The 23,132-nt window shown below is 48.8% G+C and overlaps 1 protein-coding gene across 1 annotated transcript; it reads right to left on the reverse strand.

Moving 5' to 3' along the window:
• Positions 1-18,697: 18,697 nt before the first annotated feature.
• LOC130034991 (NUT family member 2G-like) lies at positions 18,698-22,823 on the reverse strand. Its single transcript, XM_056126483.1, has 7 exons — positions 22,306-22,823; positions 21,598-21,726; positions 21,080-21,219; positions 20,408-20,661; positions 19,723-19,824; positions 19,235-19,300; positions 18,698-18,703 (listed from the first exon to the last, which is right to left on the reverse strand). The coding sequence occupies exons 1-7, from the start codon at positions 22,821-22,823 to the stop codon at positions 18,698-18,700; spliced, it is 1,215 nt and encodes a 404-aa protein (XP_055982458.1).
• Between the last annotated feature and the right edge of the window lie 309 nt (positions 22,824-23,132).

Here is a 23,132-nt window from a genome sequence, read left to right on the forward strand (position 1 = left end):
TGTACAAAGAAAACTACAAAACGCTACTTCAGGAAATAAAAGAGGACATGAGGAAATGGAAAGATATCCCCTGCTCATGGGTCGGGAGACTTAACATTGTCAAAATGGCAATACTACCGAAAGCATTGTATAAATTCAATGCAATCCCTATAAGGATACCCATGACATTCTTCAAAGAAATGGAGCAAACACTCCTGAAATTTATATGGAACAATAAGTCCCCATGAATAGCTAAAGCAATTCTTGGGAAAAAGAAAATGGGAGGAATCAACCTCCCAAACTTCAAGCTGTACTACAAAGCAGTAATAATTAAAACAGCATGGTACTGGAACAAAGGCAGAACTGCAGACCAATGGAACAGGGTTGAATACACTGACATCTCCCCTCAATCATATGCTCATCTAATCTTTGATAAAGGTGCAAGTAATGTGAAGTGGAGTAAGGAAAGCCTCTTTAACAAATTGTGCTGGCATCACTGGACGGGTACATGCAAAAAAATGGGCTCAGAACTCTGCTAACACCATATACAAAAGTAAGACCAAAATGGATTAAAGACCTCAACATCAAACCAGAAACCATAAGGTACATTGAAGACAAAGTTGGCAAAACCCTCCATGACATTGAAGCTAATGGTATCTTCAAAGATGCCACGCCACTGGCCGAGCAAGTGAAAACAGAGATAGATAAATGGGACTATCTTAAACTAAGAAGCTTCTGCACCTCCAAAGAAACAGTGACCAAAATACAAAGACAGTCTACAGAATGTGAAAGGTTATTCGCCGAATACACATCTGACAAGGGGTTGATATAAAAAATACTGTTAAATTCCACAATAAGAAAACATCCAACCCCATACAAAAATGGAGCAATGAAATGAACAGAAACTTTCTCAAAGAAGAAATCTGAATGCAAAAAAAGCACATGAGAAAATGCTCTACATCAATAATCATCAGGGAGATGCAGATCAAAACCACAATGAGATACCATCTCACAGCTCAGAGACTGGCCCACATTCAAAAGAACAAAAGCAACCAATGCTGGCGCGAATGTGGCGAGAAAGGGACACTCCTTCACTGTTGGTGGGAATGTCGACTGGTTCAGCCCTTCTGGAAAACAGTATGGACGATTCTCAAAAAATTAGATATTGAGCTCCCATTTGACCCAGCAATACCACTCCTGGGAATATATCCCAGAGAGGCAAAAATGTATAGTCGAAGTGACATCTGCACTTGTTTGTTCATTGCAGCACTCTTTACAATAGACAGAAACTGGAAGAAACCTGAATGCCCAAGAAGAGATGACTGGTTAAAGAAACTTTGGTACACTACACGATGGAGTACTATGTAGCTGTTAGAAAAGATGAAGTCATGAAATTTACATACAAGTGGTACAACATGGAAAGTATCATGCTAAGCGAAATGAGTCAGAAAGAGAGCGATAGACATAGAAAGACTGCATTCATCTGGGGGATATAAAGTAACAAAATATGAAATTAATACCCAAGAATAGCTGAGATCAGCACCAGGAGGATTACTCCATAGCTTAGTGGCCAGTCCGGCATTCTAGAGGAAAGGACAGCTCAGATAGAGAAGGGAACACCAAATAAAGGGTGTTTGGAGGATCCTCCCAGGAGGGGAGACGCATGTCGAAAGTAGACTATGGACTGAACATGTTTGCCACTCAAAGCTTCTTTTGAAGACCACAACACCCAAAAGGAGAGAGAGAAAACAGGGGATTGCCCTGCCACAGAGGCAGGGGGGATGGGGGGGGGATAGGGGTGGGGGGATATTATCCATGGTGGTGGAAAATGGGCACTGGTGGAGGGATGGGTATCTGATCATTGTATAATTAAACCCAAGCACAAAAAATTGTAAATCTACAACTGTACCTCATGATGTTTCACTAATAAAAAAAGAAAAATAAAAAAAAGTAATGTGGAGTTCATCCCAATTCAATCAGCTTAATAAATGGCTGAATAAATAGCAGTACTCCTATATTAAAAAATAACAATAATAATAAGATGTGCCTGTCAAGACGACAGGCTGGGGAGGGGGTTGGGAGGAATCTTAGGGAAACTGGTGGAGGGAAGTCAACACCAGTGGTGAGATTGTATGGAACATTGTATACCTCAAAGTCAACTATGAATAACTACGTAAGTAACAGCGCCTTAATGCTTAACAAACTTTTTCTAAATTTAAAACGGAAAGATAACTGTAAGCCTGAGAGGATCAATGAACAAATATGATTTCATCATCATGGGGAATGAGCAGCTACCGCCAAACATCACCCTTAAAGTAGTGCCAGAGGTTCCATACTTCTCTCACCACACTCAGTGGTTCATCATCTGAGGATGCCTGAGGACCACACACCTGTATTTCTGAAGGGGGAGAGAGAGAGGCACGTGGAGTTGATGGAGTCCCGTGAGTGGAGCCATAGCTGTCAGCTGACCTGGCTGGGGAAGGTAGAACTGCACCCCCCCACCCCCAGTGAACTCTACAGAGACGGTAGGTTTGTGCCAACTATCAAGATGGGCCACTGGACACAGACACTTGGCTCTGGACACTTGGCTGTGGCAGGTGTGTTCTTTCCCCCACTGCCCTCCTCTCTTCCCTGGGGATTTAGAGTCTGAGGTCAGAGGGAAACCCAGATGCTGTCCACCGACACCATAGACAGGGACTGAGATGGGGAGAATTGTGAACTCTGTGCTCAGGTTTGCCCCCCCTGCCCAGGGTGTGGGTGGCTAAGGGAAGTTGTCTCTGACTCGCCTTTCCCCTCCTCCAACCAGGACCCAAAAGAAACCCAGAAGTAAGGTCACAGCGACACCTTCTGGTATTGGAAAAAGAGGCGATTTAGAAATCACAAGCTCTCAGAGACTGGCCCACATTAAAAAGAACAGAAGCAACAGATGCTGGCCTGGATGTGGCGAGAAAGGGACACTCCTTCACTGTTGGTGGGAATGTCGACTGGTTCAGCCCTTCTGGAAAACAGTATGGACGATTCTCAAAAAATTAGATATTGAGCTCCCATTTGACCCAGCAATACCACTCCTGGGAATATATCCCAGAGAGGCAAGCATGTATAGTCGAATTGACATCTGCATTTGTTTGTTCATTGCAGCACTCTTTACAATAGCCAGAAACTGGAAGAAACCTGAATGCCCAAGAACAGATGACTGGTTAAAGAAACTTTGGTACATCTACACGATGGAGTACTATGTAGCTGTTAGAAAAGATGAAGTCATGAAATTTACATACAAGTGGTACAACATGAAAAGTATCATGCTAAGCGAAATGAGTCAGAAAGAGAGGGATAGACATAGAAATATTGCATTCACCTGGGGGATATAAAGTAAAAAAATATGAGATTAATACCCAAGAATGGCTGAGATCAGCACCAGGAGGATTACTCCATAGCTTAGAGGCCAGCCGAGCATTCTAGGGAAAAGGGCAGCTCAGATAGAGAAGGGAGCACCAAATAAAGGGTGTTTGGAGGATCCTCCCACGAGGGGAGATGCATATTGAAAGTAGACTATGGACTGAACATGTTTGCCACTCAATGCCTCTTTTGCAGACCACAACACCCAAAAGGAGAGAGAGAACAAAAGGGAATGCCCTGCCACAGAGGCAGGGTGGGATAGAGGGTGGGGTGGGAAGGATATTATCCATGGTGGTGGAAAGTGGGCACTGATGGAGGGATGGGTATTTGATCATTGTATAATCGAAACCCAAGCAGAAAAAATTGTAAATCTGCAACTGTACTTTATGGTGTTTCACTAATAAAAAGAAAAAAAAAAGAAAAAAAAAGAAATCACAAGCTGGCAAGGCTTCAAGAGAATGAATCTATGAGGAAACACTCACATTTTTCTCAGGGAATGTGGAACATTGCCAGTTCAAATCAATCACAGATCTCTACAAAATATCAATAATAATATAGACATTTAAGTGAACTTAAGCATCTTTTCCCATTACAAAGCTATGAAGGAAAAAAAAATCAACCCAAAAGCAAACAGTAAGAATCACACTATACAGAAGCAGAACAAGATTCTTCTGAATAGCTCTTGAAACAATGAGGAAATAAATAAGATATATGAACATTAACAGGAGACAAAGTAAAAATAAACTAGGACATGCTGCAAAGAAAGTGATGGGAATGAGGGAAGATCAAAGCGATACAGGCCTACCTTTAAAAAAAGAAAAGAAAAAGTAAGAAAGTCTCAAATAATCAATTTGAGCTCACATGTGAAGAAGATGGAGATGGAAAGAAAAAATTAGCAGAAGGAAATGATAGGACCTTGATTATAAATAAACAAAAATTAAAATGACATAGGAGCCCAAATTATTTGAATCTCATTCCTAAAGTGTCTGGTGGGTGTGATGCAGAAAGAAATTCTTTCTCAGGCATTCTTCTTTTTCTAGGAACTCATAAATGACAAAGTAAGGGCCTTTGACTGTAGATTTCTGAGATATTCTCCCTTTACTTTTTTTGCTATTTTTTTCTCTTCCCTTTTGGTTTTTGGAACACACCCAGTGGTGCTCAGGGCCTACTCTAGGTTCTGTGCTCAGAAATCATTCCTGGCAGTGCTCAGAGGACCATAAATGTTTCCTGGATCAAAGCAGGATTTAGTCACATGCAAGCCTTTACCCCTGTACCTAGCTCTGGCTCTTCTTTGCTTTTTGCTGTTTTCCTTTTTTTTTTTTGTTGGGTCACAGCCAGCGATGCACAGGGTTTACTCCTGGCTCATGCACTCAGGAATTACTCCTGGCGGTACTCAGAGAACCATATGGAATGCTGTGAATTGAACCCGGGTCAGCCACGTGTAAGGCAAAGCCCGACCCGCTGTGTTATTGCTCCAGCCCCACTTCTTTGCGTTTTAACATTGGTTTCGGAAGAGAAGATGAAAGACAGGGTCTTTCTGACATCAGCTGCCTCTGATCTCTCCTGTAGGTTCATCTGACAGAAGAGACATTTCACAGCAGAGGAAAATGTGAATTTCACTTTCTTGTGTCTTGTTCTCTAGTGTTATAATGGGTCTCAGGGAGCTGAGAGCTCAGATGGACACAAGGAGGACATGAAGTAAAGAGCAGAAACATCACTGACCACACACGACAAGGAATAGGCTTTGCGACAGAAAATCAACAACAAATTGGAAAACTCTCCAAATCAGCATATATATTATGGTAGATTTCAAAAGGGGAGGAAAAAAATACTACAGTAAGCCAAGAAAACCAGGAGGAAGAATCTAATTTCCAGACTTAGCAATTTATAAGAAATTTCTCCCAATCCCAGACTCATAAACAGAAAAACAAAATCGGTTTTGACAAAGGTGCAAAAGTAAAATTCTTAGGGACGATAGAAAACACCAGATTAATAAGCTTAAACATGAATAAACTGAACTTCATCAATATTTAAATCTCATACTTGGAGTAAGACGGTTTTCATGGCAAGTGATCACCACGGCAGTTTTCCATCTTTACAACTTCGTCTTATTGAGAATGATATTCTCCAAACGGGACTATACATGCCATGAAAATGAAATGTTATGGAAATGACTACTCACTAAATGACTAAGCAAAATCCACTTGACCTCCTGTGATAGAATCAATGTTTTTTATACTGGATGTTAGTTTTTGTTACAACGGATGGTACTATTTTCCCTGATGATTCACTCACTGAGGATCTTTCAGATTATTTCCGATGACAGTCATTACTGAAAAATCCTAAAGGATACTGAAAAGTATGGAATTGTCCCTCCTAATGGGCGAATGTCATGACGCGAATTCTATCTCAGCTGAACTCTGCAACAAGCCAAGAGGCGCGTCCCTCATCTAGCGGGGTGGCTGGCCTTCCCGGGCTGAAGCCTCCCCGCACAATCCGCCTCCCCGGGTCCCTCCTCTCGGCTCGCTCCTGGGGTCTCCGTCCTGCTCCAACGTTCTCAGCTCAGGACGGATCCATCCCGCAGCTCCGGCTGCGCCCGAGACCCCTACCCAACTCGGGGCTCGCCCTCTGCAGCCCAGATCTCGTCCCAAGGCCGCCTGGAGTCCCTGGGTCCCTCCCTCGGTGAGCAGCAGCACGCGGCTGCCCCGTGGACCCTGCTCCAACTCTCCGGGCCGGACCCGGTCCGAGTGGGGCCAAGGCGGGTGCGGGAGCTCGGGTCCGAGGGGATCAGGGCGGGTCAGGGCGGGGGCAGCGCAGGGGCAGGTCCGAGGTCAAGGGGGGCTCTGGAGGGGGCGGTGTCCAAAGGAGGATGGGATCAGAGCGGTCAGGCGTGTCTTAGGGTCAGGGGGCGGTGCCAGGGTGGGGTCAGAGGGCAGCGGGGCGGGGCCACTCCGGCCCTGGCTGGGAACCGGGACCCCTGGCAGGAAGTCCCGCCCCCAAGCCCGCGGGCCCGGGAGGTGCCCGGGGCGCCCTGGGCGCAGGTGAGCGGATGGCCGTGGGCAGGCACAGCCTGGAGTGGACTGGCCAGCCTGTCTGTTCCTCGCGGAGTTCCCCAGGCCTCCTGCGGGCAGCCAGCCGCTGCGTCCACGCGGTCGGGGCGCCCGCCGCCCGTCCAGGCCACACGCCCACCGCCGCCCTCCCGAGACAGCGGGGAGGTGGGCGGGAGCCGAGGACAGCCCCGCGCGCGAAGCTGGGTCCGGGCCCGGGGCGGGGTGGGCTGGGGGTGGGCCTGGGTCGCCGGATGCGGCCGAACCAGCGGTGGCCACCACAGCCCTCCCGCGTCGTCCCGCGGGGCTTGCTCTCGCGCTCTGCTGTCCAGTTCCTGCTGCCCAGGCAGCGGGCGGGGACATCAGACACCAAGCCGCCCCGTGGCTCTGGGCTGGTTGAGCCCTGCTCCTGGCTTTCCCTCCGAGAAGTGGTCCGGGGTCTCCCGGAGAGGAAACGGGACCTCCCTGTCAACCACACGGCGTCGGGCTGGTCTCCAAAGGCGCGGGAAGCCCAGGGGCGTAGGGATGATCTCTGGTGGCCAGGAGGCCGTGGAGGGCCAGTGGCCATGGCAGGCCAGCCTGCAGTGCCGGGGCATTCATCCCTGGGGAGCTGTGCTCGTTGATTCCCACTGGTGTTCTCTACCGCCCACTGCTTTCCAAAGTGAGTTGTTTCTTGGGTCCTCGCAGCTGGGCTGGCAGGGGAGAGGGTTAAGAGATTAGAGGCCCCGCATCCTCAAGGCTGTGTGCTGGGACAGTCTGTGTCCTTCTAGTCCCAGTCTTTCTGCCTGTGACCTGTCCTCTCCTGTATTGTCCCCACTCCTCACCTGACTTTGCTCATCTTCCATCCTCATCCCTGTGCCTTCCCCCCACACAGGTATGCCCCCGAGATGCAGTGTTCATCCTGCCTCCCAGGTGCAATGAGAGCTGGCTCTTTGTCACCTCACACCAGGGCTTCCCTCAATGTCCCTGCAATCCTGGTTGGCAGAAAGAGGCTGGAACCTGGGATGCAGGGGCAGATGCTGGTGTTCTGCACGTCTCTGGCCTGGGGTCTCTGCTCACCACATGTCTGTTGGCCAGCTGCATGGACCTTGAAGAAGAACAGAGCTGTTCTCTGTCCTGGGTCTGGTTGGCTGTTCCCATAGGTTTGGGAGGGGCAGTAACCAGGAGCTGGATCTTCGGTACATAGAGAACCACAAGCATCTGCTCTGTGCTGTGTCCCACTTGAGACTCACTATGGATTCGGTTGGCTTGACCCACCTCACTGTGTCTCCATTTAGTCAGAGCCAAAGTTCCCCCTGTGGATGAGCAGGGCTGACACCATTGGAGTGTGGAAGTCAGATGGGTAGGCTCCTGTGGGCATAGGTCAGCTTGTGGAAGCAAGAGTTTGGTCACCGGCTGTGTGGGGAGGAATTTCCAGGTGGTGAGTGGGAAGGTGGGATGTTTCATCCCTCATGGTCAGAACATAGGACATCCTGCACGCATGGTCTCCCATTGACCAATGATTTTGTGCAATTTTAGAACAGGTGAGTACCAAGAAGGAAGTGAGGGGCTGGAGCGATAGCACAGTGGGTAGGTCGTTTGCCTTACACGTGGCCAGCCCAGGTTCGATCCCCAACATCCCATATGGTCCCCTGAGCACCGCCAAGAGTAATTCCTGAGTGCAGAGCCAGGGGTAATCCCTGTGCATTGCCGGGTGTGACCCAAAAAGCAAATAAAAATAAAAAATAAAAAAGAAGGAAGTGAGAGAAAGGAGTGGTGCTAGAGCAGTTTGGTCATAAGGCAGGTCAAGAGCCAAGATGGAGCCAGGGCTCTCTGCCTGTGCCCAAGGAAGGTCAGGATTGTCTTGCCTCATGGGGGCCTCCAGCCCTCCGTGATCCCTTCCTCCAGTAGCGGGTGTGTGCTGCGTTGTGATTAAAACCGCCGCTGGTCTCCAGAGAGAAGGGCTGACAGAAAGGGAGAGTCATGTGGGGTGGTGCAGACAAGGCAGTGCTGGGGGTCAGATGATGGTGTAGAGGCGCAAGCTGCCATATGCAGAAGATAATGACCGTCACCTTCCCTCCTGCAGGAAGTCTCATGCCCCTGAGGATTACTGGGTGTTTGGGGGAAGTACCCAGCTCTACCAGGACACCCAAAGGCCAGGAGAGTGGCTGTGAGCTGCATTATCATCCATCCAGACTTTAAGAAGCTCCACCATTTTGCAGCGGTGTTACAACTGCACCAACCTGTGAACTTCAGCTCCTATATCATTCCTGTCTGCCTTCCAACCCCTGGCATGGAGCTGCCCCTTGGCACATCTTGTTGGATAACTGGCTGGGGAAAGCTCACCGAGAACAGTGAGTGGCTATGGTGTGGGTGTGGGTGGGAGATGGGGAATGGGATTCTAGCTCATCAAAATCTCTAATTAGCATGGAGGCCAGTGGACCTTGTCCCTCTGTGCCTTATTTCCAGAGAGCTGGACTCTTGTAGTTCCTCTTGTGAAAAATGTGTCCTTCTGAAAGCTTCAAATTTACTCAAGTTGAAGACACTGAATTCCTGGGGTCCTTTGGTTTTTGGGCAGTCTCCTGCCCCCGCGCCTGGCTATTCCTCGCCGGAGCCCCTTGGAGGGGAGCGGGTTGAGCTTTCCTCCCCGCCCTGGCCAGGGCCCCGGCAGCCGAAGACCTCCAGGACCAGCCACCACCATGCTGAGACCACTCTCTGCACACCTGGCAGAGGGACAAAGCCACGTGGGTTCCGGGGCCGAGATCTCCAAGCCTACTCGGATTGGAGTCGAGCATCCTCCACCCAGATCCTCCAAATTACAGTAGGCAGGGGTCACACCCACCAACTGGCCCCCTGGCGCCTTGTAATCCCATCAGCGGCCAGGACTCTGAGAGTATAAAAACCAGCTCCTGGAATCGCGCGGCATCTTATTATGACATCTCATTCCTACTTTGACAAACTGGCAGGCTACCGAATGTAGCCTGCCCACACGGCAGAGTCTGGCAAACTCCCCGTGGCGCACCCAATATGCCAAATACCAGTAACAATGATGGGTCTCATTCTCCTAAAGAGCCTTGAATATAACCTCAGGGCCAGGATGAAGGAGACGTTACTGGGGCCTGCTCGAGGCAATCGACGAATAACAGGATGATCTGTGATCTGTGATCTTGGTTTTTGGAGTCAGGAATCTGGATCTCAAAGTTTCTCTGGTTTGGGTGTCCCAATTTAACTGATAAATTAATTGATTTAGGGTTTCTCAAAAATGCTGTTTAGTCGGCCTGAGAACTCCTCTCAGTGATGTATGGCCTACCTGCTCAGTTTGAGGATGCAGTGTTGTTAGGTCCGGCAGGCCACCCCGCTGATGTTGGGGAAACCTCTGGACCACATCTGGTTGTGCTCAAGGGCCTGTAAGGCTTTATCTTGATGCTCAGGGAACATGTCATGCCGGAGATATGACTGGCAATGATTTTGTGAGAATCATGTATTTCACACTTCTGTTATCTTCTACCCCCTTGGTTCTAATATTTCAATGTGATGTAAATCAGACATGACTTTGTCAACTGAATTTGTCTGAGTGTTTCTCTGTCTACTGTGAAATAGCTTAATTTTTCCATGGCCATAGAAGGAACATGTAAAGTAAAGTAAAGGCCCTCCCGTTGTTCATCGATTTGCTGGAGCGGGCCCAGTAACGTCTCCATTGGAGACTTTGTTGTTACTGTGTTTGGCATATCGAATACGTCATGGGGAGCTTGCCAGGCTCTGCCATGCAGGCTAGGTACTCTCGGTAGCTTGCTGGGCTCTGCGAGAGGGGCAGGGGAATCGAACTCGGGTCGGCCATGTTGGCTGCGTGCAAGGGAAACGCCCTACCACAGTGCTATCGCTCCAGAAGGAACACGTAAAACTAAGAAAAAAGCTCTTGAAGAACCTCGGGGAAGAACGATCATGGCCTGAAATTATCTCAGCTCCATCAGCTAAGTTTTGTTCTTCTCCTAACCTGTGTCTCCTATCTGCCTCTTGGATTTGTTAGGTGAATGGAGTAATAGGGTGAATACAGGGCAAAACTTTGTGGAGGTTTCAGTTAAATGAGAAATATAAACATTGAGTAAAAACGTGAACTTGTTCAGAGAAGTATGTTTATACTTTAGTGAAATGTTGATGGCATACTGATTAGGGAAAAGGAAATATTTATTTGCCTTTTAAATTTTTTTATTTTTATAAAGTTGTTCACAATAATTTATTACATTAAATATTCCAACACCAATCCCACCTCCATACACCTTCCCACCACCATGATTTTGAATTTTCCCTTCTTTCTTTCTTTCTTTCTTTCTTTCTTTCGTCCGTCTGTCTTTTTTTCTTTCTTTCTTACTTTCTTTTTCTTTTTGGGTCACACCCAGCAATGCTCAGGGGGTTGCTCCTGGCTCTGCACTCAGGAATTATTCCTGGCGATGCTCGGTGGACCATATGGGATGCTGGGAATAAAACGTGGGTCAGCCGCGTGAAAGACAAATGCCTTCCAGCCCCAACTGCCTTTATTTCTTTTTTTTTTTTATTAGTGAATCACCTTGAAGTACAGTTATAGACTTACAAATTTTTGTGCTTGGGTTTCAGTTATACAATGATCAAGAACCCATCCCTCCACCAGTGCCCATTTTCCACCACCACGGGTCCCAGTATCCCTCCCATCCCCCACCCACCCCCCATCCCACCCTGCCTCTGTAGCAGGGCATTCCCTTTTGTTCTCTCTCTCTCTCCTTTTGGGTGCTGTGGTTTGCCAGAGAGGCATTGAGTGGCAATTATGTTTGGTCTATAGTCTACTTTCAGCATGCTTCTCCCATCCTGGGAGGATCCTCTTAACACCCTTTATTTGGTGCTCCCTTCTCTATCTGAGCTCCCTTTTCCCCTAGCACGTGTGGCTGGCCTCCAAGTCATGGAGCAAAATTCCTGGTACTAATCTTGGCCACTCTTGGGTGTTAGTCTCCTATTTTGTTACTTTATGTTCCCCAGATGAATGCAATCTTTCTGTGTCTATCCGTCTCTTTCTGACTCATTTCGCTTAAAATAATACTTTCCATGTAGTACCACTTGTATGTAAATTTCATGATTCATCTTTTCTAACAGCTACATAGTACTCCATTGTGTAAATGTACCAAAGTTTCTTTAACCAGTCATCTGTTCTTGGGCACTCAGTTGTTTTTCAGATCTGGCTATTGTAAAGAGAGCTACAATGAACAAACAAGTGCAGATGTCACTTCGACTATACTTTTTTGCCTCTCTAGGACATATTCCCAGGAATGGTACAGCTGGGTCAACTGGGAGCTCCATTTCTAATTTTTTGAGACTCGTCCATACTGTTTTCCAAAAGGGCTGAAGCAGTCGGCATTCCCACCAGCAGTAGAGGAGAGTCCCTTTCTCGCCACATCCGCACCAACACTGGTTGCTTTTGTTCTTTTGGATGTGGGCCAGTCTCTGTGGTGTGAAATGATATGTCATTGTTGTTTTGATCTGCATTTTCCTGATGATTAATGATGTAAAGCATTTTCTCATGTGCCTTTTAGCCATTCAGATTTCTTCTTTGAGAAAGTTTCTTTTCATTTCATCGCCCCATTTTTTGATGGAGTTGGGTGTTTTCTTCTTGTGGAGTTCAACCAATACCTTGTACATCCTTAATATCAACCCTTTGTCCGATGTGTGATCGGCCAATGTCCTTTCCCATTCTGTAGACTGTCTTTGTATTTTGATCAGTGTTTCTTTTGAGGTGCAGAAGCTTCTTAGTTTAAGATAGTCCCATTTGTCTATCTCTGTTTTCACTTACATGGCAAGTAGTGTGACATCTTTGAAGATACCATTAGCTTCAATATCATGGAGGGTTTTGCCAACTTTGTCTTCAGTGAACTTTATGGATTCCGGTCTGATGTTGAGGTCTTTAATCCATTTTGATCTTACTTGGCGTTAGGCAGAGATCTGAGCCCACTTTTTTTGCATGTAGCCATCCAGTTTTGCCAGCACAATTTGTTAAAGAGGCTTTCGCTGCTCCACTTCACTTTTCTTGCCCCCTTATCGAAGATTAGATGATCATATGGTTGGGGGAAGATGTCAGTATATTCAACCCTGTTCCATTGGTCTACAGCTCTGCCTTTGTTCCAGTACCATGCTGTTTTAATTATTACTGCTTTGTAGTAGATCTTGAAGTTAGGGAGGTTGATTCCTCCCATTTTTCCCCCAAGAATTGCTTTAGCTATTTGTGGGGGCTTATTGTTCCATATAAATTTCAGGAGTGTTCGCTCCATTTCTTTGAAGAATGTCATGGGTATCGTAATAGGGATCGCATTGAATTTGTACAGTGCTTTGGGAAGTATCGCCATTTTGACAATGTTAATTCTCCTCATCCATGAACAGGGGATATTTTTCCATTTCCTCCTGTCCTCTTTTATTTCCTGAAGTAACGTTTTGTAGTTTTCTTTGTACAGGTCCTTTACTTCCTTAGTTAAGCTGATTCCTAGGTACTTGATTTTCTGGGGCACAATTGTGAACGGGATTGTTTTCTTCATGTCACTTTCTTCTCTTTCACGATTTGTGTATAGGAAAGCCATGGACTTTTGGGTATTGATTTTATAGCCTGGAACTTTACTGTACAAGTCTATTGTTTCTAGGAGTTTCTTTGTAGAGGTTTTAGGGTTTTCTAAGTATAGTATCATATCATCGGCAAATAGTGAGAGCTTGATTTCTTCCTCCCCTACCTGGATGCCCTTAATATGTTTTTCTTGCCTAATCTCTATTGCAAGTACTTCCAGTACTATATTGAACAGTAGTGGAGAGAATGGCCATCCTTGTCTCGTCCCTCCAACTGTTAATTGTCTTTGGATAACTTATTAGTAGTGGTTCTTTTGGATCATATGAAATTTCTGTATTAAATTCTTAAGGACTGCATATCATTATCCATAGCAACTGCACTCATTTCATTCCCACTAACAGAGCCCTTTTCTCCACATCCTTGCCAACACTCATTTCTTCTTTAACCTTTTTCCCAACTATGAGTCATTTCCCTAATTATAAGTAATGTTGACTTTTTTAATGTGTCTGTGCGCCATCTTTGAGGAAGTGTTTGTTTATGTCTTTTTAATAATTTTTATTGTGTTTTTTTCCGTTGTTTGGTTATGTAAGTTAGTATATTCTGGATATTAATCCTTTGTTATGTATGACGATCAAATAGCTTTTGCCTGTTAGTCGGTTGTGTATTTTTGTTTGTTGTTTGTTTCCGTGGTAGTTTCCTTTTCTTTGTAAATACATTTTAGTTTTATGTTGGCCCATTCTGTTGGATAACATTGGGTTGTCCTTGTTCCTCCCGCAGGGAGCTTAGTTTTATTGAGTTTCTCCCACAACAGTGCTCCTGAGACACCCCCAATTCCATCAAGCACTAATAATCCTTTATTACTTCTCTCTTTGTTTTATGTCATTTGCATGGCTTATTTAGCAATGTCCTTTTTGTATAGACCCACAAAGACAGTTGATGCTATGCTTTGTAATATGGAAGTTAATTGACTCCAAAATAATATTTACTCCTGGGCATCCATATTTACTTGACTTAAGCCTCAGTTTCCCTTAGTTCCTAGCTCTCTAAAAGCGGGGTCCCAAGAAAGGGACTGGATGGGCCCAGGGTAAGCTGTAAACTACCCTGGCATCGGAAAGGGACAAGCTAACTGTATGAAGTATAAGTTAAGATCATCGTCATGGAACAGACTCTGTCATGACCCAAGAAGGAGTTGCTGAATAAGGACTCTGCTGAGGTTAGGATAAACTAGCCTGGCCTGAGGACTGTGGTTTGGAATATATAGCAAGATGTCCCAGGAAGAGCCAATCTTTAAGATTAATATACTTCTTATTGTGTTCATACAAAAATGACTAGAAATTGTATAAGAAGTAAGTTAGTATGATTGTTTAAATGGATTACTAGCTGAGGAAAGGAGAAAGCAATACACCCTAGATGCAATCCCGCCCTTGAACGGATCTCCTAGTAATCTGGAGGGCTGAACCCTCAGATGAGATTTTGTCCTTGAGTTCATCTCCTAGAACTTCCCCTGAATGACTAACTTTATCTCTGTTTGTTGTTATGATAATGTTCAACCTCACCTGTGTGTACCCCCACCCTTCATGATTTCTATGTTACTATACTGTAACGGGAAAGAGGGGACTAGGAGGATGACAAGGAATACACGGACGATGACTGGAAGTAAAGGACTTTGAGATCTATGAGGAGACTAGGATGATGGAACTATGATGTCTGGGACTACGACGAAAAGTACAACTGTGGCTGTGCAGTAGGAGAGAGATCAGACTCGTTGGGGAGAGAGAAATAAACTGACTACCGACAAGCCTGGGGCCCAGTTCCCCTGTTCCCCCGATCCTTTGTCCACCTCTTGCTGTCGTCTAGCCTGGGAGGGGGCTCTCGGCCACCAAACACTTGAGTCCCACATGTGTGCCCACTCCTTTCTTTGGAAACTCACACCATTCATTCATTCTTGATTACTTTTCCCTGCCCAGTGGAGTTGAGTCTGAATGTGTCCCTAAAGTGGAAATCCCAGAATATACCCCCTGAGTTTTCTTCTGTGTGTTTTATGATTTTATAGACCAACATTTCTCTGTATGTGTTTCTCTGTGTGTTTGGACCACACCATGAGGTGTTCAGGGAAACTTCTGACTGTGGGTGTGAGGGTGTCACTTCTGCAGCATTAGGGGACCTGCAGTGTTGGATAGTGACCTTTTGCTCCTGCATGCAGAACATGTGCTCAGCTCTTTGACCCAACAATTTCTCTGACCCAAGATCCTTATGTCCAGGCAATATCTCCAGACAGTTCTCCCAGCCCCATGCTGTGTACGATTTAGTGTCCACACAACTTTCTGAGGGTTTGCTGTAAGACTTCAGTGCATCGTGGTTTGAAAAGATAGTGGATACACTTTCTGTCTTCCTGATTCTTTGAGGTATATTTTGTAACCCAGCACATGGTCTATCTTGGAAAATGTTCCATGTGCACTGGAAAAGAATGTGTATTCACATTTTTTGGGATGGAGAGGCCTCTCTTCCATTTCCTCCTTCAAAGCCAGCACTTCCTTCTGAGTTTTAATCTTGTTGATCTACCCAGAGGTTATAAGGCAGTGTTGAAGTCTCTAACTACATTTGTGTTGCTACCAATATTCTCCTTGAAGTTTATTAGAAATTGTTTTAAGTGTTTGGATGGTCCCTCATTGGGTACATATATATTTAGGAGTGTGATTTCTTCCTGCTGTGCATATCCCTTGATCACTAAAAAAATAGGCCTTTGTTGTCTCCTCTAATCTTTTTCAGCCTGAAATCTGTGTTGTCGGATATTAGTATGGCCACCCTGGCTTTTTTGAGGGAGTTGTTTGCTTGAAGGATTGTTTTTCATCTTTTGACTTTGAGTCTGTGTTTGCTCTGGCTGTTCAGATATGTTTCCTGTAGGCAGCAGAATGTTGGGTTCAGTTTTTTAATTCATTTTGCCACTCTGTGTCTCTTAATTGACATTGAGAGAGATGATTCTATGGGGTTTTGTGCCATCTTTCTGTACAGGTTTGTTGTGCGTGTAGGGATTTTTCTTGTCTTACAGTAGCCCCTTTAGTCCTTCTTTTAAGATTGGTTTTGAGTCTACGAAGTTTTTGAGTTGTTGTTTATTCATGAAATAGTGTATCTTTTCTTTGAGTTTGTCATTTTCCTCCTTTTCTGAGGAGCTTGAATTTTCATATCAGCTAAATATATTTTCCCTATAATTGCATCTCCCTACTGAATTTTCTTCACATTACTTACTAGGTCTAGCGCTAAAATAATTCTCTTGATTTCACTTACCTTTTTACCTCTGAACTAAAAATATTCTCCTGTATTTTTGTTGTCTAAAGGTATTAATGAGATGGCAGATGAGTACTGGAAGCCATGTGGGAGGATAACAGGAAAGATGGTGCTTATGTCATTGGATGGTGGCAGATCAATGGAAAGGGAAGATATATTGGCTGATCGGGGATTTCTATGAGAATGATGGGAGAATGGATGGATTGATGGACAAAGGGGAATGGATAAGCAAGGGATAGAAGGGTGTATGAGTGAATGCACAGGAGGGGAGAGAGACCAGTGGAAGGGTGACTGCTGATCTGGAAGGACGGGAGAAAACTGACTCATGGAGAAGGAATGGATCCTGAAAGGGGAAATGTGCTGGTGAGTGGTTCTGCCCTGTGAGTTGCATGTGTTGGTGGGGGAATTTGCCTTTCGTGTGTGTAGTGAGAGGGTTAGGTATTTATTTATGGAAGAGAGATGGACAAAGTAGGAGGCATAGGGAAACAGGAGGAGGCTTTTTTGATGGTGGGTAGGGGGCTGAGGCAGTGCTGAGGCTTAGCTATGCTGAGAAACCTTGTTCTTTGGGAGTGCTAGAGAGTGGCAGGGTGGCAGAGAGTGTTGACTGGAGCAGTCAAGAGTGACTCCTCAGCGGGGCTGGAGCAATAGCACAGCAGGTAGGTCGTTTGCCAACCCAGGTTCGATTCCCAGAATCTCGTATGGTCACCTGAGCACCGCCAGGGGTGATTCCTGTGTGCAGAGCCAGGAGTAACCCCTGTGCATGGCCGTGTGTGACCCAAAAAGCTTCCTCTTCTTCAAACAGAAAACAAACAAATAAACAAACAAAAACAAAGAGTGACTCCTCAGTACAGAGCCATGAGGAGGCTGAGCACTTCTGGGTGTGACTCAACTGCCCCCAAATTGTTTTAATATTTCTGTTTGGGGGGTATATGTTATTCACTTTCATCCCCACTAACGTGTCCAAACACCTCCGCCACTGCCTTTTTGTCATGTCTAGTTCGTCCCTTCCCTCTCTGCAATGTAATTTGACGTGAATTCAAATTCACTAAATATTTTAAGAAACACATTTTATGCTTAACTTTTCATTAGCAATAGCACCGTAGCACTGTCCTCCCGTTGTTCATCGATTTCCTTGAGCAGGCGCCAGTAATGTCTCACAACAAATGTGAGACTTGTTGTTACTGTGTTTGGCATATCGAATATGCCACGGGGAGCTTGCCAGGCTCTGCCGTGTGGGCGAAATACTCTCGGTAGCTTGCCGGGCTCTACTAGGGGCGGAGGAATCGAACCCGGGTCAGCCATGTTGGCCGCCTACAAGGTAAAAACCTTACCCGCTGTGCTATTGCTCCAGCCCATTAATAGTGATAAGTGCAAAGAGTTAAAATGTTTAACACAGAAGAGTTGTTTTCCTACTGTTTCTCAATAATTAGAGTTGTAACTAGTTTTTAAAAAACTAGTAGTCTAATTCCCTGAGAATCTCTAAGGTCCTGAGTTTCAAATATCTTGTCACTGAAAATGAAGAATGGTTCTCAGACACCTTCCCTACAGGTACCAGGACCATATTTAAATGATAAAACGCTTAACAATTAAATCAGTACATTAAATCGGCCCCCTTTATTATTATTATATTATTATTTGGTTTGGGGGGTACACCTGGTTTACTCACATCTTACTCCTGGATCTCTGAACAGACTCATTTATCACAGTGTGGGGGCTATATGAGGTGCTGGGTTCAAGTGCATGGATTGGCTCTGGGCAAGGCAAGCGACAGATCTGCTGTACTCTCCCTCCCACATTTTTTTTTCAAGAGTGATGGCAAATGTTCAAATATGTCTGGTTACAAAAACATTTAAATTCTATGATGTCAAATCAAAGCATTGTACATTTTATGTGAGTGAAGAATATGATATGCAAATACCCAATGAGCTTTAATTTTTTATTTGGTCCAGGCTAATGCAGCAAGATGTGAGCCTTGTCTATGCCCTCAGGATGGTGTGGGCCTGCAGGTGACTGAGCACATCTTCCTCCAGATGGGAAGGACTCCTCCACTCTCCAGGGAGCACAGTGCTCTCAGGGTTCCCCCCTCCCCTGTGATTCCCCTCACCCTTTGTGCTCTCAGGCCTCCCAAGGAGCACAAGTGAGAGGACAGACACTGAGATGTTTCCAAAGAACTGAACTTTATTCACTATTTACACAATGACACAAAGAGGCTGCTCCAGTCAAACCCCCCATTCCAGGTACAGCCCCCCCATTCCAGAGCAGACTTAGCTGAAGATCATGGGGAGCACAAGGCTTCTGGGTGCAGCCAGACCCTGGGAGGTGGTCAGGAGGAGCCCCCCGATATCCTACTGTCTCTTGTGCCCCCTCCCCCTGCTCTGGGCCATGGCAGGCTGGCACTTTCTCTTGGGGGGCACGGAGGGGCCCTCCAGCTCCACAGTCAAGGCTGAGCCAGTAGACACCGTGGGGTGACCCCGGGACAGGGGGTCTTCTTAGCAGTGCGCCGCCTTGGGCCCCCACACAGAGGATGCTTCCTGGTAGGGGCCTTAGACTTGAAGGCCCTTGTGCGAGTGGATGGAAGCTCGGGATTCCCCTGACCTCCAGGCAGGTGGGGGCCAGTGTCGGGGCCAGTGTCAGGGCCAGGGCTCGTGGGTAAGCCCCAGGGCAGCAAGCTATTGTGAGAGGCTTGGAGGAAGACCTGGCTGGTCAGTTCCTCTTTCTCGTCACTGGAGCCCTCTGCTGCCCCAAGCGACCCCCGGCCAGGAGGGGCCTCTCCCAGCATGCGGGGAGCCCTGCTGTCCAGAGTTGGGGCAGTGAGGCTGGGACAGGGGGCCGTTCCTGCCTGCAGGGGTGGGGACTCCAGGCTCCCCAGAGAGGGGGCAGAGGCTCCAGGTGCCATCACAGTGGCCTCGGCCTGCCCAGGCCGTGAGGCATGTCCAGAGTCAGTCTCAGGGGGGCAGGAGTCTTTTATTGTCACCTGGTGTTGGGGATAAGCCTTCATGTCCTCCTTAGCCTTTGAGGCCTGCAGTCGCTTTTCCACAATCTGGGGGGAGAAGGGACAGTGTGGGCATGTGGGGGTGCAGGGTGCGACAGAGAGTGACTCCTACTCCTCTCAGCAGAAGATACTTGAGCTCTGTGGCTCCCTTAGCGCCTTCTCACCCTCCATCATCCTCCCTTCACCCAGTATTCATGTCCTCTTCTCCCTGAAGCCTCACATGAAGGGGGCAGGGAGGGCATCGCACTTGCTGGGACTCGCTTCTGGGCGCCCCTCCTTGACCCATGCAGCCCCGCTTATCTGAGTTCCCAGGGTTAGTCACCGTCTCCCCATAGAGTCTCTTTACCCGAGCCAACCCAGAAAACTCCTTTTTGTTTGCCCAGGGTCCTTGCTCACCTCCTTACCTGAACGCCCCGGTCCCTGACACAAACCTGCAGAGGTCCACTTGCCCTCACCTGTGTGGGGGTGAGTCCTTCCTCCTTCTCCAGCTCCTCAGCCAGGTCCAGGAAATCCAGCTGGGACTCTGGGGAGACCAGGTACTCCAGGAAGCTGGGATGAAGGATCGCCTCAGCCTGGGAGAGGGAAGCAGGGGTGAGGGTCCTCGTAGGGAACAGAGGGAATGAGGAAGCAAACACACCTGTCCCCAGCAGAGTGCAGGGGCTTAGACGGCTGCACAAAGTCAAACACAGACCCACACCGGGAGAACTCACACACGTACACACACGCATACACACACACAGATGCAAACACACCCTCACCCACAAAGGCACACGGACTATTCACCTACTCTCACAGAGAAGCACGTGTAAACACACATGGAGTCATGCACACACCTGACACAAAGACACACACTCTTCCACCTCTAGGTACATGTACATGATTCTGCACGTGTCTGCACAGAGCCCACACAGTACACACAGAGGTAGACACAGAGATGTTCACACATTGACCAAACCCAAAAATGCACAGAAAGAGCCACTGCTTGTACACAGAGAGACACACGTGCACACATGCGCATAAACACAAGCAGAAATATCTAAACACAGGTGTGCATTTACACACAGAGCTCAAAGCAGAGACCGCACATCACTGCCAAGCCCTGGACAGAAGCAGCCCTGCACCTTCCCGACCCCACAGCAGCACCCAATCCCCCACCTTGGTGACAAAGTCCTCCTGGGAGCACAGCTCGTACACATAGCTCAAGAGCCCCGGGTCAGGGTAGGTCCCAGGCTCCTCCTGCTGCTCCTCCCTGTCCAATGCCCGTCGGCCGAGGGGCGCCCTGCAGACTGAGTCGGGGGCCTTTAGCAGCTCGTCCATGATGTCCATGTACTCCTGCACGGCCTCAGGAGGGATCTCCTCGGGGGCCTTGGACTTGGGGGGCTGCTGAGGTTTGTGTGTCTTGGGGCGAGCTGCCTGGGCCTGGGGTCTGGCCTTCTTGGGGACACAGGCTGAGGAGGAAGGAAGAAGAGAGGGATGTGAGGGGACCCCACGTCCATGTCCTCAGACACACAGCACTGAGCACAGAGTTGGGGACAGGTCCCTGTGGGCTGGATCAGGGCCCTAGAATCCAGTGGCTGCGTGAGGGATGAGGTGGCCCTCAACGGGAGGAGGGACCAACTGTGTCCCTAGGGTCTCCGACCCCACTTCAAAGGTGAGTATGACGCCTCAGGCAGCGTGGGGTGTGCTAGGAGAGGGAGAAACCCGTGGACAGGGGGCCGCTGAGCACAGGTCTGGGGGTCATCGGGAGAGTGAAGGCTCCTTAGCAGGTCAAGACCCACGAGGGCCTTTCCAGGTCCTGTGGCCCTTAGCTGGGTGCAGGGTCCGTACCTGTCTGCTGGTCTGGCGGTGGGCCTGGAGCCCCCTGAGGTCTAGGCCTGGGTGGTGCGGGGAGTGGCAGGCCCTGCGCTCCGTTCATCCCCTGTAGTTTCTGCACGTCCATCTCCTCCTCGGCCTCAAACTCCATGAACCTGGTGTGGGGAACACAGGCCCTGATGAGTCGGGATGAACGGGACTGAGCAGGATGAGTAAGGGACAGGGGATGCTCATGGCCCAGTCCCCAGGAGGGTAGAGAATGGGGTGGACACGGACCCCAGCACCCCCAGCGATCCCCCACATTGGCCCTGGAGGGTCACAGCAGGTCAGGGACTGTGACCCTCAGACTGTGGTCAGGAGCCCCAGAGTGGGCTGGGGAAAAGTGTCCCGGCTCTGGGAGGAACAAGTTTCTGCAGGGGAAGGGTCTCCCGGGGCTGCCTAGCCCTCCCTGCCACTCGGCCATCTGGGAGCAGCCCCTGAAGCTCAGGCCTGCAGCCACCCTGACCCCCACTCTCTGCCCAGGCCTGACTCACTTGGCCGCCATGTCGTAGTAGATCATGCGGTCAAAGTTGCTCGTGCCCCGCCATTCCCGAAGGGCCAGGCGCAGGCCTTGCTCCAAGCTCATGGTGGGCTTCAGGCGGGCCAGGGTGCGCAGCACCGGGCTGCAAGAACAGGCTCGGTCAGGGTCTGCATCTGCCGGGAGCCCTCGCCGCCCCACACCCATGCCTTGACCCCCGATATCGGCCTTATCTCCCCTCCCAGAGTGGACTCTGCCTCCTATACCCCAGTCCAGTGGGCCTGCTGGCATCCACTCTTAGCTCTGGGGATCCATCATGAGACGCCAAGGCCGAGCAGTCATGGCCTGTCTGAATTCTGTCACATCTGTGCTGTGTCTGGTCTTGGGAACGGAATGTCTGTCTTTCAGACCACAGGTCGGGACCAACCCTGATGAGGGGACTGAGGTGAGGCTTAGGGCATGGCTGGTCACTACGGGCCTTTGAGCCAGAACCCCAGGATGGCATTCCTGAGTACAGCCAGTGAGTGGGGCTGGGCTGAGGTGCTGGGCAGTGTGGCCACCAGTCCTACAGGCCATGATGCACTGAGGGTGATTCCTGTATGTGCTATCCCTGGGGACAGGGTCCTCATCCTTCCTCCAGCTCTCCCATGGACCCTACCCTGGGTGTCACACCAGTCCCCTCCTGGGAAGCTCCCATTAGCTCCGGGACCCCCGAGGGACTCACATGAAGAAGCAGGAAAGGGCCTCAGTGTCCGGAGTCTGAGGAAGGTACCTCCGGGCCAGGGCCTTGAAGCGCTGCCAGCGCCGGAAGTTCTCGTAGACGCTGTTGGGGCTGCTGGAGTTTTCAGGCGTTGACTGGCTCCGGGTGGCCGCCGGACCACTGTCCCCACAAACCCACTGGGTCAGTGTCCCACTGCTGGATGGGAGGATGATGGGGGCCACCTGGGCCCCTGGCAGTAGAGCCTGAGGACGATGGTCTTCTCTCCCAGCCTGGGTGACAGTAGTAGCTGGGGTGGGCATAATTGTCTCCGGCCCAGAGGACACCAAGTAGAGGGGTGCAGGATGCCCGGCCACCGCAGTAGGAGCTTCTGCGGCCCCCCAGTTGAGTGGAGCCTGTGTCAGGATGACAGGCTGGTTCTGGGATGACTCCACAAGCCCTGCTTCAGGGCTGATCTGGATAATGACCTTGCAAGGTCCAGGGTTGTGGGGGCCAGGACCGGCAGCTCCTGCCACCACGGGCATCATGGGAAAAGGTGACAGCACCAGAAGGTTGTCGGGAACGCTGGCCGAGGTCACCAGAGGGGGCATCTGGATCGGCTCCCAGGGTAGTGGCTGGGGGGGCCCTGGATTGAGAAAGGGCAAGACCCTGAAAGCAGTGCCGGAGACCCCAAGGTTCATGGTCATCTCGGAGCACCCCGGAAGACACCGTGGAGAGGAGGGAGGGGGAATGAGAGGGGGATGGTACAGGGAGCAGTGGTGCCTCATTGGCTCAACCATCTCTAGATCAGGCCCTTTGATGGGAATGAGGCGGCATGCCCTGTCTCAGCCCTG

The sequence above is a fragment of the Sorex fumeus genome, unplaced genomic scaffold (assembly GCF_029834395.1).
Source record: "Sorex fumeus unplaced genomic scaffold, SorFum_2.1 ptg000063l, whole genome shotgun sequence".
In the NCBI taxonomy this organism is placed as follows: Eukaryota; Metazoa; Chordata; class Mammalia; order Eulipotyphla; family Soricidae; genus Sorex; species Sorex fumeus.